Source organism: Plecotus auritus, assembly GCF_963455305.1.
Source record: "Plecotus auritus genome assembly, chromosome: 8".
Lineage (NCBI taxonomy): Eukaryota > Metazoa > Chordata > Mammalia > Chiroptera > Vespertilionidae > Plecotus > Plecotus auritus.
The window spans coordinates 10,953,860-10,969,218 of record NC_137782.1 but is presented as its reverse complement, the minus strand read 5'-3'; the positions used below and the strand labels follow the sequence as shown (position 1 = coordinate 10,969,218).

General features: G+C 48.2%; 1 protein-coding gene across 2 annotated transcripts in view; it reads right to left on the bottom strand.

Annotated features, from left to right (window-relative positions):
* Positions 1–1,359: 1,359 nt before the first annotated feature.
* Positions 1,360–15,359, bottom strand: part of MYO5B (myosin VB) — a 223,144-nt gene continuing 209,144 nt past the window's right edge. For both annotated transcript variants that reach the window (XM_080684268.1, XM_080684267.1), the window contains 7 exons: positions 14,195–14,346; positions 12,682–12,771; positions 11,397–11,547; positions 9,740–10,025; positions 8,417–8,591; positions 7,038–7,118; positions 1,360–4,881 (listed from right to left, as the gene is read on the bottom strand). In XM_080684268.1, coding sequence (XP_080540394.1) covers positions 4,729–4,881; positions 7,038–7,118; positions 8,417–8,591; positions 9,740–10,025; positions 11,397–11,547; positions 12,682–12,771; positions 14,195–14,346 — 1,088 coding nt within the window. In that variant the 3' untranslated portion in view covers positions 1,360–4,728. The remainder of the gene's footprint in view (positions 4,882–7,037; positions 7,119–8,416; positions 8,592–9,739; positions 10,026–11,396; positions 11,548–12,681; positions 12,772–14,194; positions 14,347–15,359) is intronic.

The following is a 15,359-nucleotide window of genomic DNA, read 5'->3' as shown; positions in this document are numbered from 1 at the left end:
GAATGAAGGAAGGCCCCGCCAGCAGCCAGGGAAGGGAGGCCCCAGCAAGCAGCCGGAAGGCCCCGATCGGCCCTGATCACCGGCCAGGCCTAGGGACCCTACCCGTGCATAAATTCCGTGCATTGGCCCCAGTATTTTATAAATTCTCTCGTAGAGATCTTGTAAATATTTTTCCACTGATTTTTTTAATGCCATCTTTACCAGGAGCAAAGTTATACATGTGACTGAGTCTGTTCCTACACCAAAACTGCCTTGTTTGAATTCTTTACCTTTAAAGTAATTCCTCAATAAGTCTTGTTATTCTATGGGGAATGTGTCCCCACCCCAACTTTTGTAGGCTATAGATTGCTAACCTCTAGTTTAAACAATCATGATGCATGTTTGAATATAGGCCCCAGAATGATATTTCTGAAGGAAGCATTAAAAAATAATCTTTTCAGCCAATATGTAGCTACAGAGTTTTAAATTTCATTTAGACCTATCACAGCACTTTATTCAAAAGTATTTATTTCACAAATTTTTATCCATAGCTGAATATTACAGTGACTAGTACAAGCATTTTTCTATAAACAAAGGTATAGTTTACAGATTTGTTCAAAATGAAAAAATATTTTTATTAGTGTTTCTTCTACAATGTCAGATTCACCCCTGAATATGTGCACCCTGTCAGAGAGGCAATCCTTCATCTAAACATCAGTTGGTGGCAAAGTGTTATATCCAAATCTGGATTATTCTGATATGTGTCACCTTTAAAATTATCTAAAATTCATTTCTGATTGATCCCTTTATCTGAATTAGATTTTTTTTTAGGAAAAACTGTCTTTAGTATCTAATGACCTTTATAATAAGAGAAAAAAAAAGGTCTTGTGTTTTATTGTCATTGGCATAAACCACTATTTTTCTGATTACCCCCTAATTCTCTAATTATGGCACCAATATGTATAAAAAGTGAATTATGGATATTTGGCTCATGCAGCAAATTAATTTGAGAAACAGACTTCAGAGAAATACTCTATGAGGAGAAACTACAGGGTCCTGCCCCATGCTGTCACACTTTAATATCTGTTTAGCCATAGAGGCATTATACAAGGGTTTAATTTAGGACAACCTTGCTGCCTTAGAATTAGGTCAACCATATGAAAACAATTAAATTTACTATATGCCAAAAAAATGGATTCTAATTTATTTGTTGCTATAATCTTAACACATTATTTAATGTTCTAAGTAGTAAATATTTGATAAATTGATGGTAGCAGTGCTATTTTTCTAAATTTTCCAAGTTCCTAGTTTTGTCTTCTTTTTTTTCTTTCTCTCTCTCTCTCTCTCTCTCTCTCTCTCTTTTTTTTTTTTTTTTTTTTTACAAAAGCCTTAAAATTTAGTATAGGAAAATCAAGAGAAGACATTCCTGTTGACATGTTCCATGAAAAGAGGGAAAAAGTCTTTCCCTTTGAGTCTAATCTGCTTGCCAGGTACCATATGTGGAACCACAGATATGATGGACAGGGAGAATGCATGTCAGTAATATGCTTGCCAGCTTCAGCAACAAGTATTAATCTATAATATCTATAATAATAAAAGCATAATATGCTAATTAAACCGGATGGCCAAACAGAAGAAGGACTGTCCCGACGACCTTCCGACCTTCCGGATGAAGCCAGGCTGCGAGGGCCGAGCCCCTTGCACGAATTTCATGCATCAGACCTCTAGGATGTACATAACACACATTGCTATAGGTAAACAGGTAGGTCCCATATAATACTTAAAGCACAACTTGTTTAATCTATAAACATCTGATTCCTAAGTAATCTTTAAAATGCTTCTAATGTTTTAAAAGACAAAACTTCACCATGATGTTATGCCAGACATTAAAGTTCTTCCCACAGCAACACTTACTTCAGAGAACTAAGTGATAAGTCAATTATCTTAGTAACTGCTAAAGGCACAGAGTGAGAAAAGTGTCAAATAAATTATAAATATTAAAAAATAAAGACAGATATCTAGAACAGAGTTCAAACCTTTATGTTGAATTAAGTTAGTTAAATTAAAAATACTGATTTCCTGAAGTTGGAAAAAGTTTGAGTTGAACTGACTTTAAAAAATGCAAAAAAATATAAATGCTAACAAAAGATTACAGTTTCTCTAAAGATGCTTATTCCAATCTCTAAGTGTTAAGTTAAATAGGGCAGATCTAAACATTAAGTAACCAACTACTGTATTGTTTTGTTAGTGGCCTATAAAAGACTATTTGCTTCTAAGTATATATAAATTTTGTTCCAGTGAAACACCTTTATCTTTTGGAAGAAGAGAACTAAATCTGCTATTTCTTAGCCTAGGTAGAGGACTGTTCATACGTTTTCCATTCTAATTGCCAAGCTTTCGTTCAGTGAGTTGTTGGCACCTGGTGATTAACCAGTGACAGCAGAGAGGTAGTGACCCAAAGAGATGGAGAGAATGAGGGTGTAAGTCAGGATATAAGGACAGTAAGCTGCTGCATTTATGGAATCACTGCTTTCAAACTCCTTGACACTCTGACAAGGCATTTTTGGTTATCTTGAACAGTAAGGACAGTCCTTATATGAGAGACTCAGTTTTAAACTACATTGCAGTAAAAAGTAAATTATCCTATATAATAAAAGGCTAATATGCAAATTGACAGAACCGCAGAACTACCGGTCATTATGACACGCACTATCAGGGGGCAGATGCACAATGCAGGAGCTGCCCCCTGGTGGTCAGTGCACTCCCACGGGGAGTGCCGCTCAGCCAGAAGTCCTGGGCTGGACTCATGGTCAAGCGCAGCAGCAGTGGTGGGAGCCTTTCCCGCCTCTGCGGCAGTGCTAAGGATGTCCAACTGTGGGGAGTAGGCCTAAACCATCAGTTGGACATCCCTTGAGGGCTCCTGAACTGGGAGAGGGTGCAGGTTGGGCTGAGGGACCCGCCTGAGTGCACAAATTTTGTGCACCGGGCCTCTAATACCTAATAAACATCTTTAAAAGGAGGGAGCCATGGACCCAATTGGTTTTAGACTGGCCTTCCTAACACAGGCAGTGTGTGGGTTGAATGGTGTTTGTCATGGATGTCAGATGATGTCACTGTAGTTGGGAAAGAAGCTCAGCTCTGCATAGATACCCAAGAGCAGCCAGGATGTTGAACGTGGCGGCAGAGGGGGTAATGCCAGTGACAGATTTGGGCATGGTGGTCGGCAGCCCTTGCCCAGGTGCTATGCCTTGTTCTGCCCAGTGGGCAGGGAGGATGACCGAGGAAGCTAAGCGGTGAGAGCACAGTGCACAGGTTGATTGGTTAGGGCTTGGTGTGTGTTGTGTTTCCAAGAGCCTTCTAAGTTGAGTGGCTGCATTAAAGGTGGGGTGTGGTGTGTGGCAGGGTGTTCTATGTGTATTTCATGGAGAAATCTTATCTTGACTTAATATAGAGGCTCTATGATTTGTAAACATCTTTTCTTATCATGAAAACAGCATACTGTTATTGACAAGAAGTATGAAAAAAAATAGTAAAAAAACGGGTGTAAAGAATATGTAGGGTTTTCTAGTTGAATGCCTGATTTTGAAGAGATAATGACAAATTTGTGAAAGCAGCAAACATATAAAATCTGTTGTAATATCATCAAATACTCTTTTAATCTTCATTTCAGAGCAGAGCAATTTATGATTTTTATGTGGCAAATTTGAAACTAACATGAGAAAGCTGACTTGTTATCCTTTCTTTAAAAAGAATACTTATAAAAAAAATACCCCCAAGATCTTTTGTATAACTTAATCCTTAAACTGATTTTTAGAAAGGTTTTTCAAACAATCTGATCCTCAAGATGGTTTGCTTTCCTGTATTATTTGGGCTATCTGGAATCACCAGTGCGTTCTGTGATGTTCTCACTGGAGGCTTCATGGCAGAAAGGGATTAAAGGCTTTCATATTGACAGGTTTGGTTCTTAATCTGTAAATAAAACAAGAGTTGCTACTCTTTTCTAACTTTTAGCTTACACAGGTTTTCGCTGACTCAGTAAGTACGTGGACTAGCATTGGAAACGTCTTTTCCCCTTGCTTACAGTCTTAGTTTGGGATGGCAGCCTTTTTAGCATCACTCCAATAGACCCAAGACTGCACAAAAGTGTTTGAGCACATGAGGAACTGCCTCATCTAATTTTGCTTCAGAAACCAATACTCAAAAAGTCTGGTCTGGCGGTCAGTTACACCATTGCCTCTGCATCACCAGGCATTAAAAAAATATCTTTGGGAAACTTCTCAGAAGGCCCAGGCCTGTATTCTTGTTCTCAAAACATTTCCCCCCAAGCTCATCCACACCTATAGCTGGTCACCCTGGGGAGATGTCACACTATATGACAGTGTCAAGGGCCTCTGAAGGCAATTTCTGTGACTCACATATTTTTAATATTTTATTTTGGACATTCTCCAGTTATATGCAAAGATCACAAGAAGGCAGTTTCCATTTTGTAGCGTGGCACCTTTTTCCTGGCCATGGGGACTGCTTTGCTTGGTGGTATAGATTCTAATGTGTACTTGTTTATACTGGAATCATACTTCAAAAAATCTCCCGTATTTTAAGTGTTTGTATTCTGAGCAGCAGGTACAAAAAATAATGACAGCTGTGTTCTTCTTCTGTATAGTTCAGCACTCTGCACATCCTCTCCGTGTCTGATTTGATCCACTTTTGAAACAGATCCTTAAATCGAGCCCAAGTTGGAAATGTGCATTTTCAGACTTCATTGAGAAACTCCAGATTGAGACACGCTGGGATGTGGATGGAGTCCATCGTCAGAGCAGACGGATTAAAGGGGAACAAAACGGGAAACATGTGCTTGTAGTCCAACAGCAGTTGCTGAGGGTCATTTCGATCTTGTAGTTGTGCCTGAGGGGAAGGACAAGACCATGTGAAATACTTATGACGCCTACAGATATTCCTCTCCATCAATCAGATGTATCAGCAGGCTCTGCTGTGAAAGGGCTTGAAGACATTGTAAAGGTGTTAGAGGACGGTATAAAAATGGGACAAAAAAGGTTAACATATGTATGTTATTACAATTCAGCAGCAAAAGGTGTGTATACATTTAATTATTTAAAATTCACAAAGTACGTGTAGTCATTTCACAGGAACCCTCTTGTGAATCCTTTATGAGTTTCACAACCCCCTCAAACTAACATTTTCAAAGGTTGACATGGTCTGCCCATACTGCCCTAGCAAATGGTTTGCTTTAATGACAACTCGCGTTTATCCTACCTAAGGTATGCGCAAACATAGAAGGATGGCGTGGGTTACTCCATTTCCTCTGAGTACTGTCTAGGGAGCAATAAAACATAAAACTATAGCTGGAAAAACAAACAAATTTGTAAATCCTCACCAGAGGATATGTTTTTTGATGAGAGAGAGAGAGAGAGAGAGAGAGACATCCATCAGTTGCCTCCTGTATGCACCCGGACTGGGGACTGAACCTGCAGCCTTTCGGTGGATACGACAGTGCTCAAACCAGCTGAGCCACCTGGTCAGGGCACAGAATTTATTCTTGATGGAATTGCCAAATTCTGAAACTGACTGCTGAGGAAGACTCGGAATCTGACTGCACGTGTCTTCGGAGAGTATCGACCAACCTCGTTTACCTTTCTCCTCTGTCCTTCATTCAAACCCAAAGTCTGACTTGGCATATAATCTTTCACCTTTGGTCTGAATTCTGTTCTTGTAAACAGGGCCCTTGTAAATTTATAAGCAGTTACTTTAAAAACAATTAAGACTTTCTAAACTTGCACTTTGGTTTGTGTAAAGTGTACAAATCAGTAGTGGGTCAGGTATTTCCGTGGCTGCTTCTCTGTCATCCACCTCCTCCTCCCCTTTCGGCAGTGACTGCACATCTGTCCTAATAACGGGACTCGCCCTCAGTGCCCCCTGCCTGCTGGGATGGCCATGTTGGCGAGTCTCTGCCTGCTTCTCTCTGTGGCTTGGATCTTTACTCACCCACTGCCTTTACCCCACTGCACTTAAGAGAACAACCTTTGATCTGTCTTGGCCTCCCTCCCTTGACCTTCAGCCTCTATCCTCTACTTATACACCGTGCTAAAGTTAATTCATTCGTCTTCCCTGTTCCTGCTCTGATCACTTTCCCCCATTTCTCTTTATCCTTGTTTCGTGTTGCCATGAATTCACTAGCTAAAGAGGTGTTTCCCACATACAGTGGAGAAGCATTCACTGTTTAAGTAATCTTGATATGATTCATCATTTGGGTGCTGTCAGCTATAGTCACACTACAGGTTAGGCACTCAGCCAAAATCACCCAGGGCTCAGCTTTCGGAGGCTCATCTTTAAGTAAAAAATCCCATTATTTAAAGACAAATTTGCCAAAACCGGTTTGGCTCAGTGGAAGAGCGTCAGCCTGCGGACTGAAAGGTCCCAGGTTCGATTCCGGTCAAGGGCATGTAACTTGGTTGCGGGCACATCCCCAGTAGGAGGTGTGCAAGAGGCAGCTGATCGATGTTTCTCTCTCATCGATGTTTCTGACTATCACTCTTCCTTCCTCTCTGTAAAAAATCAATAAAATATATTTAAAAAAAAAATCTTAAAGACAAATTTAAATAATCATTTCTCTGATGTTTTCTTTTGAGCATGTTCCCAAGAGCAAATATTATAAGTCTTACAGGAAAGACTTAAGAGCTCAAATTGTTCTCTTAAAAGAACATTTCTAGTTCCACTTGTGAGTAGGGTTGATGTTCTTCTGCTTACTTTGTAATGTCACTTGGCACTATAGTTCAGTAACATGCTGTTGGTGAATGAAATACTGCTTAGACTGTGTCTAAAATCTGAGAGGCGGATATGATAAAAGTTCAGTCTTCTGTGTATATGATAAGTTACTCATGGGTGATGTGGTTCAGATTTATATTTACCTAAAGAATGTAAGGCCTTTTATCATATCATGTAACCAGTATTTTATTAATAAAGGGAAGGTTAAAAATCTAAACTTTTAATTTCCTTTATTAGTTTTAGACTAATATTATAAAATTGATTATTTAAAAACTCACCTGGATTGTGCGGATAAAGCCCACTGTTACTCGTTCTTCAAATTCATTCAAGGGAGTATAAAGGTTTAAAATTTTGACAATCTGTTGGAATAAAAAAAGTTTAGCAGAGAGCTAAATGAACATAAGGAAACTTGAATTTTAAAGACCGTGACATTGACACGAGTCCAGTCCTCTGTAGACAGGCCCCACAACAGAGAGCGGCAGGAGTCACAGTTAGTAAAGGAGTTCCAAGCCTTGCCTGGTAGGTCTGAGCCTTCTTCTCACCACCTTCCTATCTCCTCCAGCCTCTCCCCCTATGCTCTGTGGCTTATAACGTGAGGATTTTAGGAAACCTGAAATCCTCAGCCTCTTCTCGTAATTTAAGGGTTTCTTCAAAAGGGTACTGGGATCTTACCTTAGAAATCAAAGGTCATATTTAATCACACCTCCCCTTGCCCCCCAAATCACTTATAAAGGAACAGATTTTTTTCTTATTTGAATGGAGGATAACCTTTGGCTGCCTATCAATTGTTTGGTGGAAGAAGCATGTCCCAATGCCAATCAATGGCAGTTGCGTTCTGGAAATAAACTTAATATATTTAAAAGGGAGGAGAAAAAGTTTGAAAAATTTCAGTACATTTATAGAAGGGAAGCAGTTTTCTGAAGAGCTTGCTATTTCATCTTTTAGTAGTTATGGAAGAGGTAAGGAAATTATTTACTTAGTTTGGATTTTGCTGTTCTTTAGGTGCTGGGCAGGGAGAAGGTACAGTATTTAATTTAGAAAGTCTAATTTCCTTGGTCTCATTTTGAGGAAGGGCAGGGTCCCCCTGTGTGTGGACAGGACTTACCTTTTCAGACACTAGTAATAGCTCTACAACCCTGTCCGAGCATAAATACAATTTTTTGGGGGAAAGGAACACTTAAATGCTTCCGGATTCTTAATAATTTTACTTAAAAACATGTAAATGGATTCTAAATGAAAGCATGAGCATAATGAGATTATAATTTGTAAGAAAACAATTTATTTAATGCCAAATGCCTGATGCTGCCGATTTAAAAAAAATTAAATTTCTAGGTGAGGAACATCCCAGACTTCAGTGTGAGTGTTTAAAAGAAGTTTGTACTTCAGGTGGATGTTTGTGGGCTTACTACCTTATCTAAGTGTGCAGGAGGAAGCAGAAAGTCAGTGGAAAGCGGGGGTATCTCGTTCCACAGACCAAGGACTCTTTGGCTCGCGGAGGGACATCAGCTGCACTTCGACTGGGATCATCAGGGGATAGAAAGGCTGAAGCGCAGCACCGAAAAACAGCCACCCCCTGGCAAGAACAGACTTGGCATGCAGCTGGGCAGGCTCTGAGCGGCTGGCTGACGGGTGTGCAATGGGGGAGCAGTGGCCGTACCTGCTGGGTGCTCAGGGAGGTGCTCAGAGAGCAGATGGCCTCGGCGTCCTCAGGCGTTTTCTTCTTTAACTGCAAGAGTTGGGCTGCTTGGATCAGGGGTTCCATGGTTTGAACGGCGCCACTCTGGTGAAGGTTTCTCCCTCGAAGCCACTCCTCCAGTTGACTTATGTTGTACCTTGGAGGTAAGAGTGGGTGCGGTAAGCCAAGCAGCCCTCCTCATTCGGGAAGAGCACACCTGCTGTGTGGACTCCGCCGCCTCAGCACGACCCACCACGGTATCGGTCTCCTCACTCTAATTGTCCCACGTGGGCCAAAGCTTGAAAAACGCCTGGCACTCTAACTGGGTGTTGAATGAATGGGTGCCTAAAACAAAACCTGAAGTACCTAGAGGGGCTGTATAAGTTAATGGGGCAAAGAGGCATTAAATATACTGAATTAAAACAACCAACCTATGTAATAAAAGCCTAAGCGACCATCACGGCAGAACAACCAGAACGACTGGTCGCTATGATGCGCACTGATCACCAGGTGGCAGACGCTCAAGGCAGGAGCTGCCCCCTGGTGGTCAGTGCACTCTCACGGGGGAGCACTGCTCAGCCAGAAGCCGGGCTGACGGCTGGTGAGTGCAGCGGCGGTGGCAGGAGCCTCGCCTGCCTCCGCGGAGCGCTAAGGAGCAGTGAGTAGGCGGGCGGTAAGGAGCGAGGAGTCCGGGACTGTGAGAGGGATGTCTGCCTGCCGGCTTAGGCCCGACCAGGGCGGACATCCCCCGAGGGGTCCCAGACTTCAAAAGGGCATAGGCCAGGCTGAGGTGAATCCCCCCCCCCAACCCCAGTGCACGAATTTCGTGCACGGGGCCTCTAGTATTTAATATTCACAAACACACAGGGTGCAGCAAAAGTAGGTTTACAGTTGTGAGTGCCTGAAACAGAGTTTATTCTTGTATTATCATTTACTAGTAGTTGTATTTTCCACACGAACCACTGTAGACCCAGTTTTGGACCACGCTGTGTTTATACTTCTGTGTGCACCTTCCTGGCACTCACCGCATTGATTTTTCTCTCGGACCTACCCACACTGTCTTTGTTCTTTCAATTAGAGCGTGTAAATGTCTTTAAGCTTTGAATCTATTTGTTTACCAAGTCACCATCTCAGTGTTGGATGAATTTCCCCAACACATGAGAGGCGAGGGGTGTGAGGGGCACGCTGACTGGGACAGGACTGCCCCGTGGACTTGGATTTCACTTGCAGAGAGGAGTCTCGGCTCTGGCCCAGCAGGCGCATCCTCTGACCCCGGCAGGCGCGCCCTCCCCGGCCGGCTCCTACCTGAGCTGCATGCCCGTGCTCCAGGAGCACACGTCCTTCCGCAGGAGCAGGTTGTTGAGCGTCACCGCGGTGATCATGTAGAAGAGCTGCTTGAACACCTGCAGGATGATCTCGGGGTCCAGGCCCTGGTCACACATGACCGCGTGGAAGGAGTTCATCTGGCGGATGACGGCTTCCAGGCAGTAGGAGTGGTCCCCGTCCGCCATGCTGGACGAGCGCTTCCGGTAGCCCGTGGGCTTCACCCCGGACAGGCCCTGGATGCTCTCATTTTCCAACATGGCTGAAACTGCAAGGAGAGCGCATTACAGAGGCCGGCACGCCCCCCGAGGCCCCCCAAGATCTGGCATCTGGGCCATTCAGCCCTCTAGCACCCAGGGCCGTGGCAGTAGTACCAGCCAGAGGATACAGTGGCCACATGCCCACACCTCTCAGCATCGCACAGACATTCCTAAGGCGTTGGTCTCTCTGGAATAAGGGAGCTATTGGCCACCTTTTCATTTGCATTTCCTGGGGATGGGACAGAGAGAATGGGCATGTACCAACTCGCTTCTGTTTCTGCACTGGATTCTGTGTGAAGGGTCCCCAGCTTGGAGAAGTGAGCAACGGGGGGTGTCGTCCTGGCCCTGGACCCAGAGATCCAGCCGGTGTTCAAACAGCTCCTCTACCTGAGCCACTGACACGCAAACCGTAGGGTGCCACCTGTCCCGTCTATTGCGCAGCACTCGACTGCGAGCCAGGTACTTGAGGTTCAGGATTTATCTCCCAACCACCTATTTGCTGAGGGAACCGAAGTGTACGGAGGTCACACTGCTAGGAAGTGGCAGGGCCAGGGTTTGAAGCCAGGCCTGTCCGACTCCAGAACTGGTGCTGTGTGGCACGCTCAGAGGAGGGAACTGGGAGTATTCCAGTTCTCCCAGTGTCTGGCGAGGACAAACTGTGCCTCCCAGGGAGATTTCAGACAGGAGGGAGAATTCAGAGTGACCTTATCCAGGGATGGCATGAAGGACTCTGTCCTACTTGGAATCCACCTCGAACCTGCTTATGTTGTAAGAACCTGGGGAAAGCATGATATGTAGGTCGCGGGACCATTTCCACCCCAGCCGTATGGGACAGTGTCATTCTTTCACCTTAAAGAAGAACTGCTGTTTTTTTTCAATGCGGGTGTCATGTTCAATGCCCAGGTGCACTGCCCTGGACAGAGTGGGTGTTCAATCGCATTTGCTGCATGAGCGCTCAGCACTGCTTTCTTTCACACGAACACAGTTAATGCTTTCCTTTTCTCATAAATCAAGCAACTCTATGGGCAAGAGGATTCTCTATTTTTACTGCGTATGTATTTATGCCTTTGGACCTTACATTTATGACCTATGGAAGCTGGTTTGTTTGGGGAAGAATGACACCATGTACTACAGAAGAGAGAAGGGAAAACGATGTGTATTGCCCTCCCCGGCACTACGGACTCTGGTGGGAAGGCGCTGGAAACGTCATAGCTCCCCTTGAGCACTCAGCACACTCCTCGCAGCTGCCCTCGCCGGGAGGTCCTGGCTTCTGGGGGCTGTGTCCAGTAGACCCAGTTCCCTAATGGTAGGCAGGGCTCCCCACAACTTCCCCGCCCTTCAGACCCGTGGTGAGGCCAGGGGAGCTGCTGCCAGCTTACCGATCATGGGCTGCAACACTCCCTCGGCGATTTTAATGAGCTGCTGGTAGATCTGGATGGACAGGTCACTGAGCACCTGGCGGTACTCGGTGAGGTCGAAGTTCTTCAGGCAGTGCTCGTTCTGCTTGGCGGTGTTCTGCGTCATGAAGCCCTGCAGCGGGAGAGTCTGGCTTTGTGGAGGGGCTGGGTCTGCCTGGCTTAGCAGGAGTCCTGTTTGCTCTGTGTTTATCTGATGTTCTGTGAGTCCCTGCCATGTCATGTGACAAAGGGGAAAGACGGACTGGACAGAATATAGTTTATTACCCCAGGCGGGAGAGTGTGTCAATCAATCCCGCTCTGGCGCAGAAGATGGACTAGAGAGGAGCTTTGAACACGGTGGTGCTACGTTGAGTGACACACGTCTTGCCCTTGGGAAGGGTGGAGGCCGAGATGTGAAGGAAGGGAGACAGGAAAGGCGAGGAGGCCCGTGGGGAGGGGGCAGTGTCTGGCACAAGCTGGGTTCTCACAGGTAAGACTGGAGTGAAAACGTGCAACATGTTACAGGCCCCGGGCTGAGTGCAGAGCACGGGGAACCAGTGCTGGGAAGGGTGGACTCGGATAAGGCTGGGCCAGAGCAGAGCATGACACAATGAGGTCAGATGGGCCGCAGGCCAGGGCACCGCATGTGGCTAGAAGCCGGAGCCGGGCCTCAAGGTCAGCCGGTGCAAATGTACTGGCGGTGTTGCACCTCTTTCCTGTGGCCCTCTGTGTGCGCTTTAAATGGACACACTCGTCAGCTGGCGTAGGAGACTATCTGACGCACCAGACGACTGGGCTTCCTCCCAGCAGGCACTGCCCTGCAGGGCTCTTAGGAAATTCAGTCTCCAGCTGTCCCTGCGGAGGCCTAGGTGCTCTCAGGTGGGGGCGGGTTCTGCAAACTCATTTCCTAACGCTGCTTACACAGCCCAGGGAGGGGAGCCCTCTGGATCAGGGGGCCTGCCCCATTCCTGCTTCTAGCTCTAGGTATAGGAAAGCTGCCCAGGGCCTGGTCTCAAGGGCGCGCCCCACCCCTCACCCCCTCCTTAGGGAGAAGCACGGGGGACAGAGCAGGCTGCCCATGGCCTGGTCTCGGAGGGCGCTCCCCACCCCTCTCCCCTCACCCCCTCCTTAGGGAGAGGCCCGGGACAGAGCAGGCTGCCTGGACCTGAGGTGCTCCATGTTGCTACAGGTCCGAGGAACTGCTGGAGGGTTGGGGCACCTGAGTAGCTGCTAAGTAGACGCTGGGGGCTTGTCAGGCGCCACTCACCTCGTCCCCACTGTACTGCTTCAGACAGTGGAGCAGGCGGCAGGTGTTGGACAGCCAGAACGATGTCATCTCGAAGTCGTCACTGTGCTTCTGAGAAAGGAAAAGCCGTTCGTTCCTCCTCAGGGGCAGCGGTTCCCATTGGTCCCGTTTCCCACGCGTACCCGCGTGCCCCACGCAGACCTGCCGGCCACAGAGGCCAGCCCACTGCCAGGAGGCTGTGCTGCCCTCCCCCACCACTGGGCATGGCACACGGACCCTCCTCCTGGTCCCCTGGCCAGTGGCGCACACCCCCACACCGGACACGCTGCTTTCCAGCTGAAGAAGTGACAGCGACGAGCTGGACCCCAGGGGCCCTGGGCTGGTGGCCCTGGCAGGTGTGACTCTCAGTGACCCAACGTGAGAGAGGCAGGCGCAGGCCGTGAACTAAATGTTCTGGGATCCCATTTACCCAGAGGTGGCATGGCCCCCGTGGAACTCTCTGGAAAACGGCTACAAACCAGCCGCTGCGGTGCAGTTTCTGCACTAAAACTAATGATTCCCGCACCGCCTCTGCCGGGGACGTTCGTTATCAAGTCTCAGACAGAGGTGCCGGTGAGACAGAACAAGGAGCTGAGCGAAGGTGACGGTGCTGGGCCTGCTAATGGAGCTGGTGGTTGGGAAGTGACCTCTGAGGTCAGTCCTGGACCACCAGACTGGCCCAGGCACTCGTAAAAGAGGTCAAGGCAGGAGACACAACCGAGAGTCGCCCGCATGTAGATGGATGTTTAGAGCCGGGAGTGGAACCCAGGGCAGAGGCGGGGGTGCAGCTACTGATACGAAGCTGGCAGGAAGCTGGGAGGGAAGGCGGCTGTGGCACGCTCAGAGGAGGGACAGGGCAGCACGGCCCAGCGGGTCGCAGGATGGGTCTGGGCGCGGTGCGGCCGAGGATGGCTTGCGTCCTGAAGTGGCCGCTCGTGTGAGAACTGGAGAAGATGGGCTCTCGGGGCAGCACCGGGGCCTGGGCCTGCTGGGAGGTGTAAAGCACCTCCCCTCCCACCTGCTGCCCGTACCCCCAGCCCCCCCCCCCCCCGCCCCCGCCCGTGTGGCCAGGCCTCACCGCCCTGCGGGGGCTTACTGAATGGCGGCGCCCCTCCCTGTGCTGCCACCTGGGAAGCAGGCACCGGCCCCTTGGGAACGCCATGGAGAGAGAGGGTCTGTGCTCAGGTAGGTCCCCTGAACGCTTCGGTGGGGAGGCCACACGCTGAGGATGGACGGCTTCCTAACGCTCTGGGCCCTGGGGTTCCTTAGAGCCGCCGGCTGCACCAGCTCCCTGGGCTCCTGCCATCTCCGACCTGAGCATCCTTCTCTGGGGACCGCTCGGTCTCCCAGTGACACGCGTGAGCTGCCGCCGCCGCCCTTCGGTCATTTACCGTCAGAGTGGAGCCTGGAGGACTCGCTACGGCAGCACCCAGCGGGGAGAAGCAACGGGGACGAGTGTGGGCCCACCGCCAACGCCCCGGTGTGGGACACGCACCTTGAGGACTTTCTTAATGCCGTTGATGGTGGAGGTCAGCAGGGAGTGCACCTTGAGGTCATCGTTGACATAGTCCGCGTGCCGGATGCACATGTAGAGGATGTAGGCAGGGAGACAGGGCACCGTGCCCGCCAGCGCCTGGGGCTTCAGCTCTGACAGCAACAGACACGAGGGAAGTGAGAATCATGTTTGCCTGCGGCTCACCCGAGAATGACCGCGCACGGGGCTGGAGGAGCTGCACCCGGGGATCCAGACTTCTCTCACCCTGCCTAGCAGTAGTTCCGGAAACTAGTTAAAAGCCCCTCACAGCCCTGGCCAGTGCGGCTCAGTAGGAAGAGCATCGGCTACGCACCACAGGGTTATGGGTTTGATTCCGGTCAAGGGCACGAACCCGGGTTGCAGGTTTGATCCCTGGTCGGTCGGGGCTTGTGTGTGGGAGGCAACCCGTCAATATTTCTCTTCTCTCTCTCCCTCTCTCCTCCCCTCCCCCGACCCTTCCCCTCTCTCTGGAAATCAATGGGAAAAAATATCCTCACTTCTCAGGTAAGGATTAAAAAACAAAACAAAAACCCAAACGCAGTCCTAGTCATTCGGTCTAGACCAGTGGTTCCCAACCTTCCTAATGCCGCGACCCTTTAATACAGCTCCTCATGTTGTGGGGACCCCCAACCATAACATTATTTTCGTTGCCACTTCATAACTGTCATTTTGCTACTGTTATGAATTGTAATATAAATATCTGTGTTTTCCGATGGTCTTAGGCGACACTGCTAGCGGTTCTCAACCTGTGGGTCGCCTAAGACCATCAGAAAACACAGATATTTACATTACGATTCATAACAGTAGCAAAATTACAGTTATGAAGTGGCAACAAAAATAATGTTATGGTTGGGGGTAAAGGGTCGCGGCATTAGGAAGGTTGAGAACCACTGGTCTAGACCATTAGAACAGGCTCCGTGCCGTGTCCTCACAACACGGAGGAAAAGAGCCAGCAGCGGCTCCCGCCCGCGTTTACACACAGTGGCCATGGTCCTCGCCAAGGGGCCCGAGGCCAGAGGACAGCAGAGACGGGAGCTGGCTCCCCGCTGGCCTGGCGAGGGCCGCACAGCACTTGCTGTCCTGGGCGCCAGGGGCTCTTCAGCCGCAGGAACGAGCGCCGGAGGCC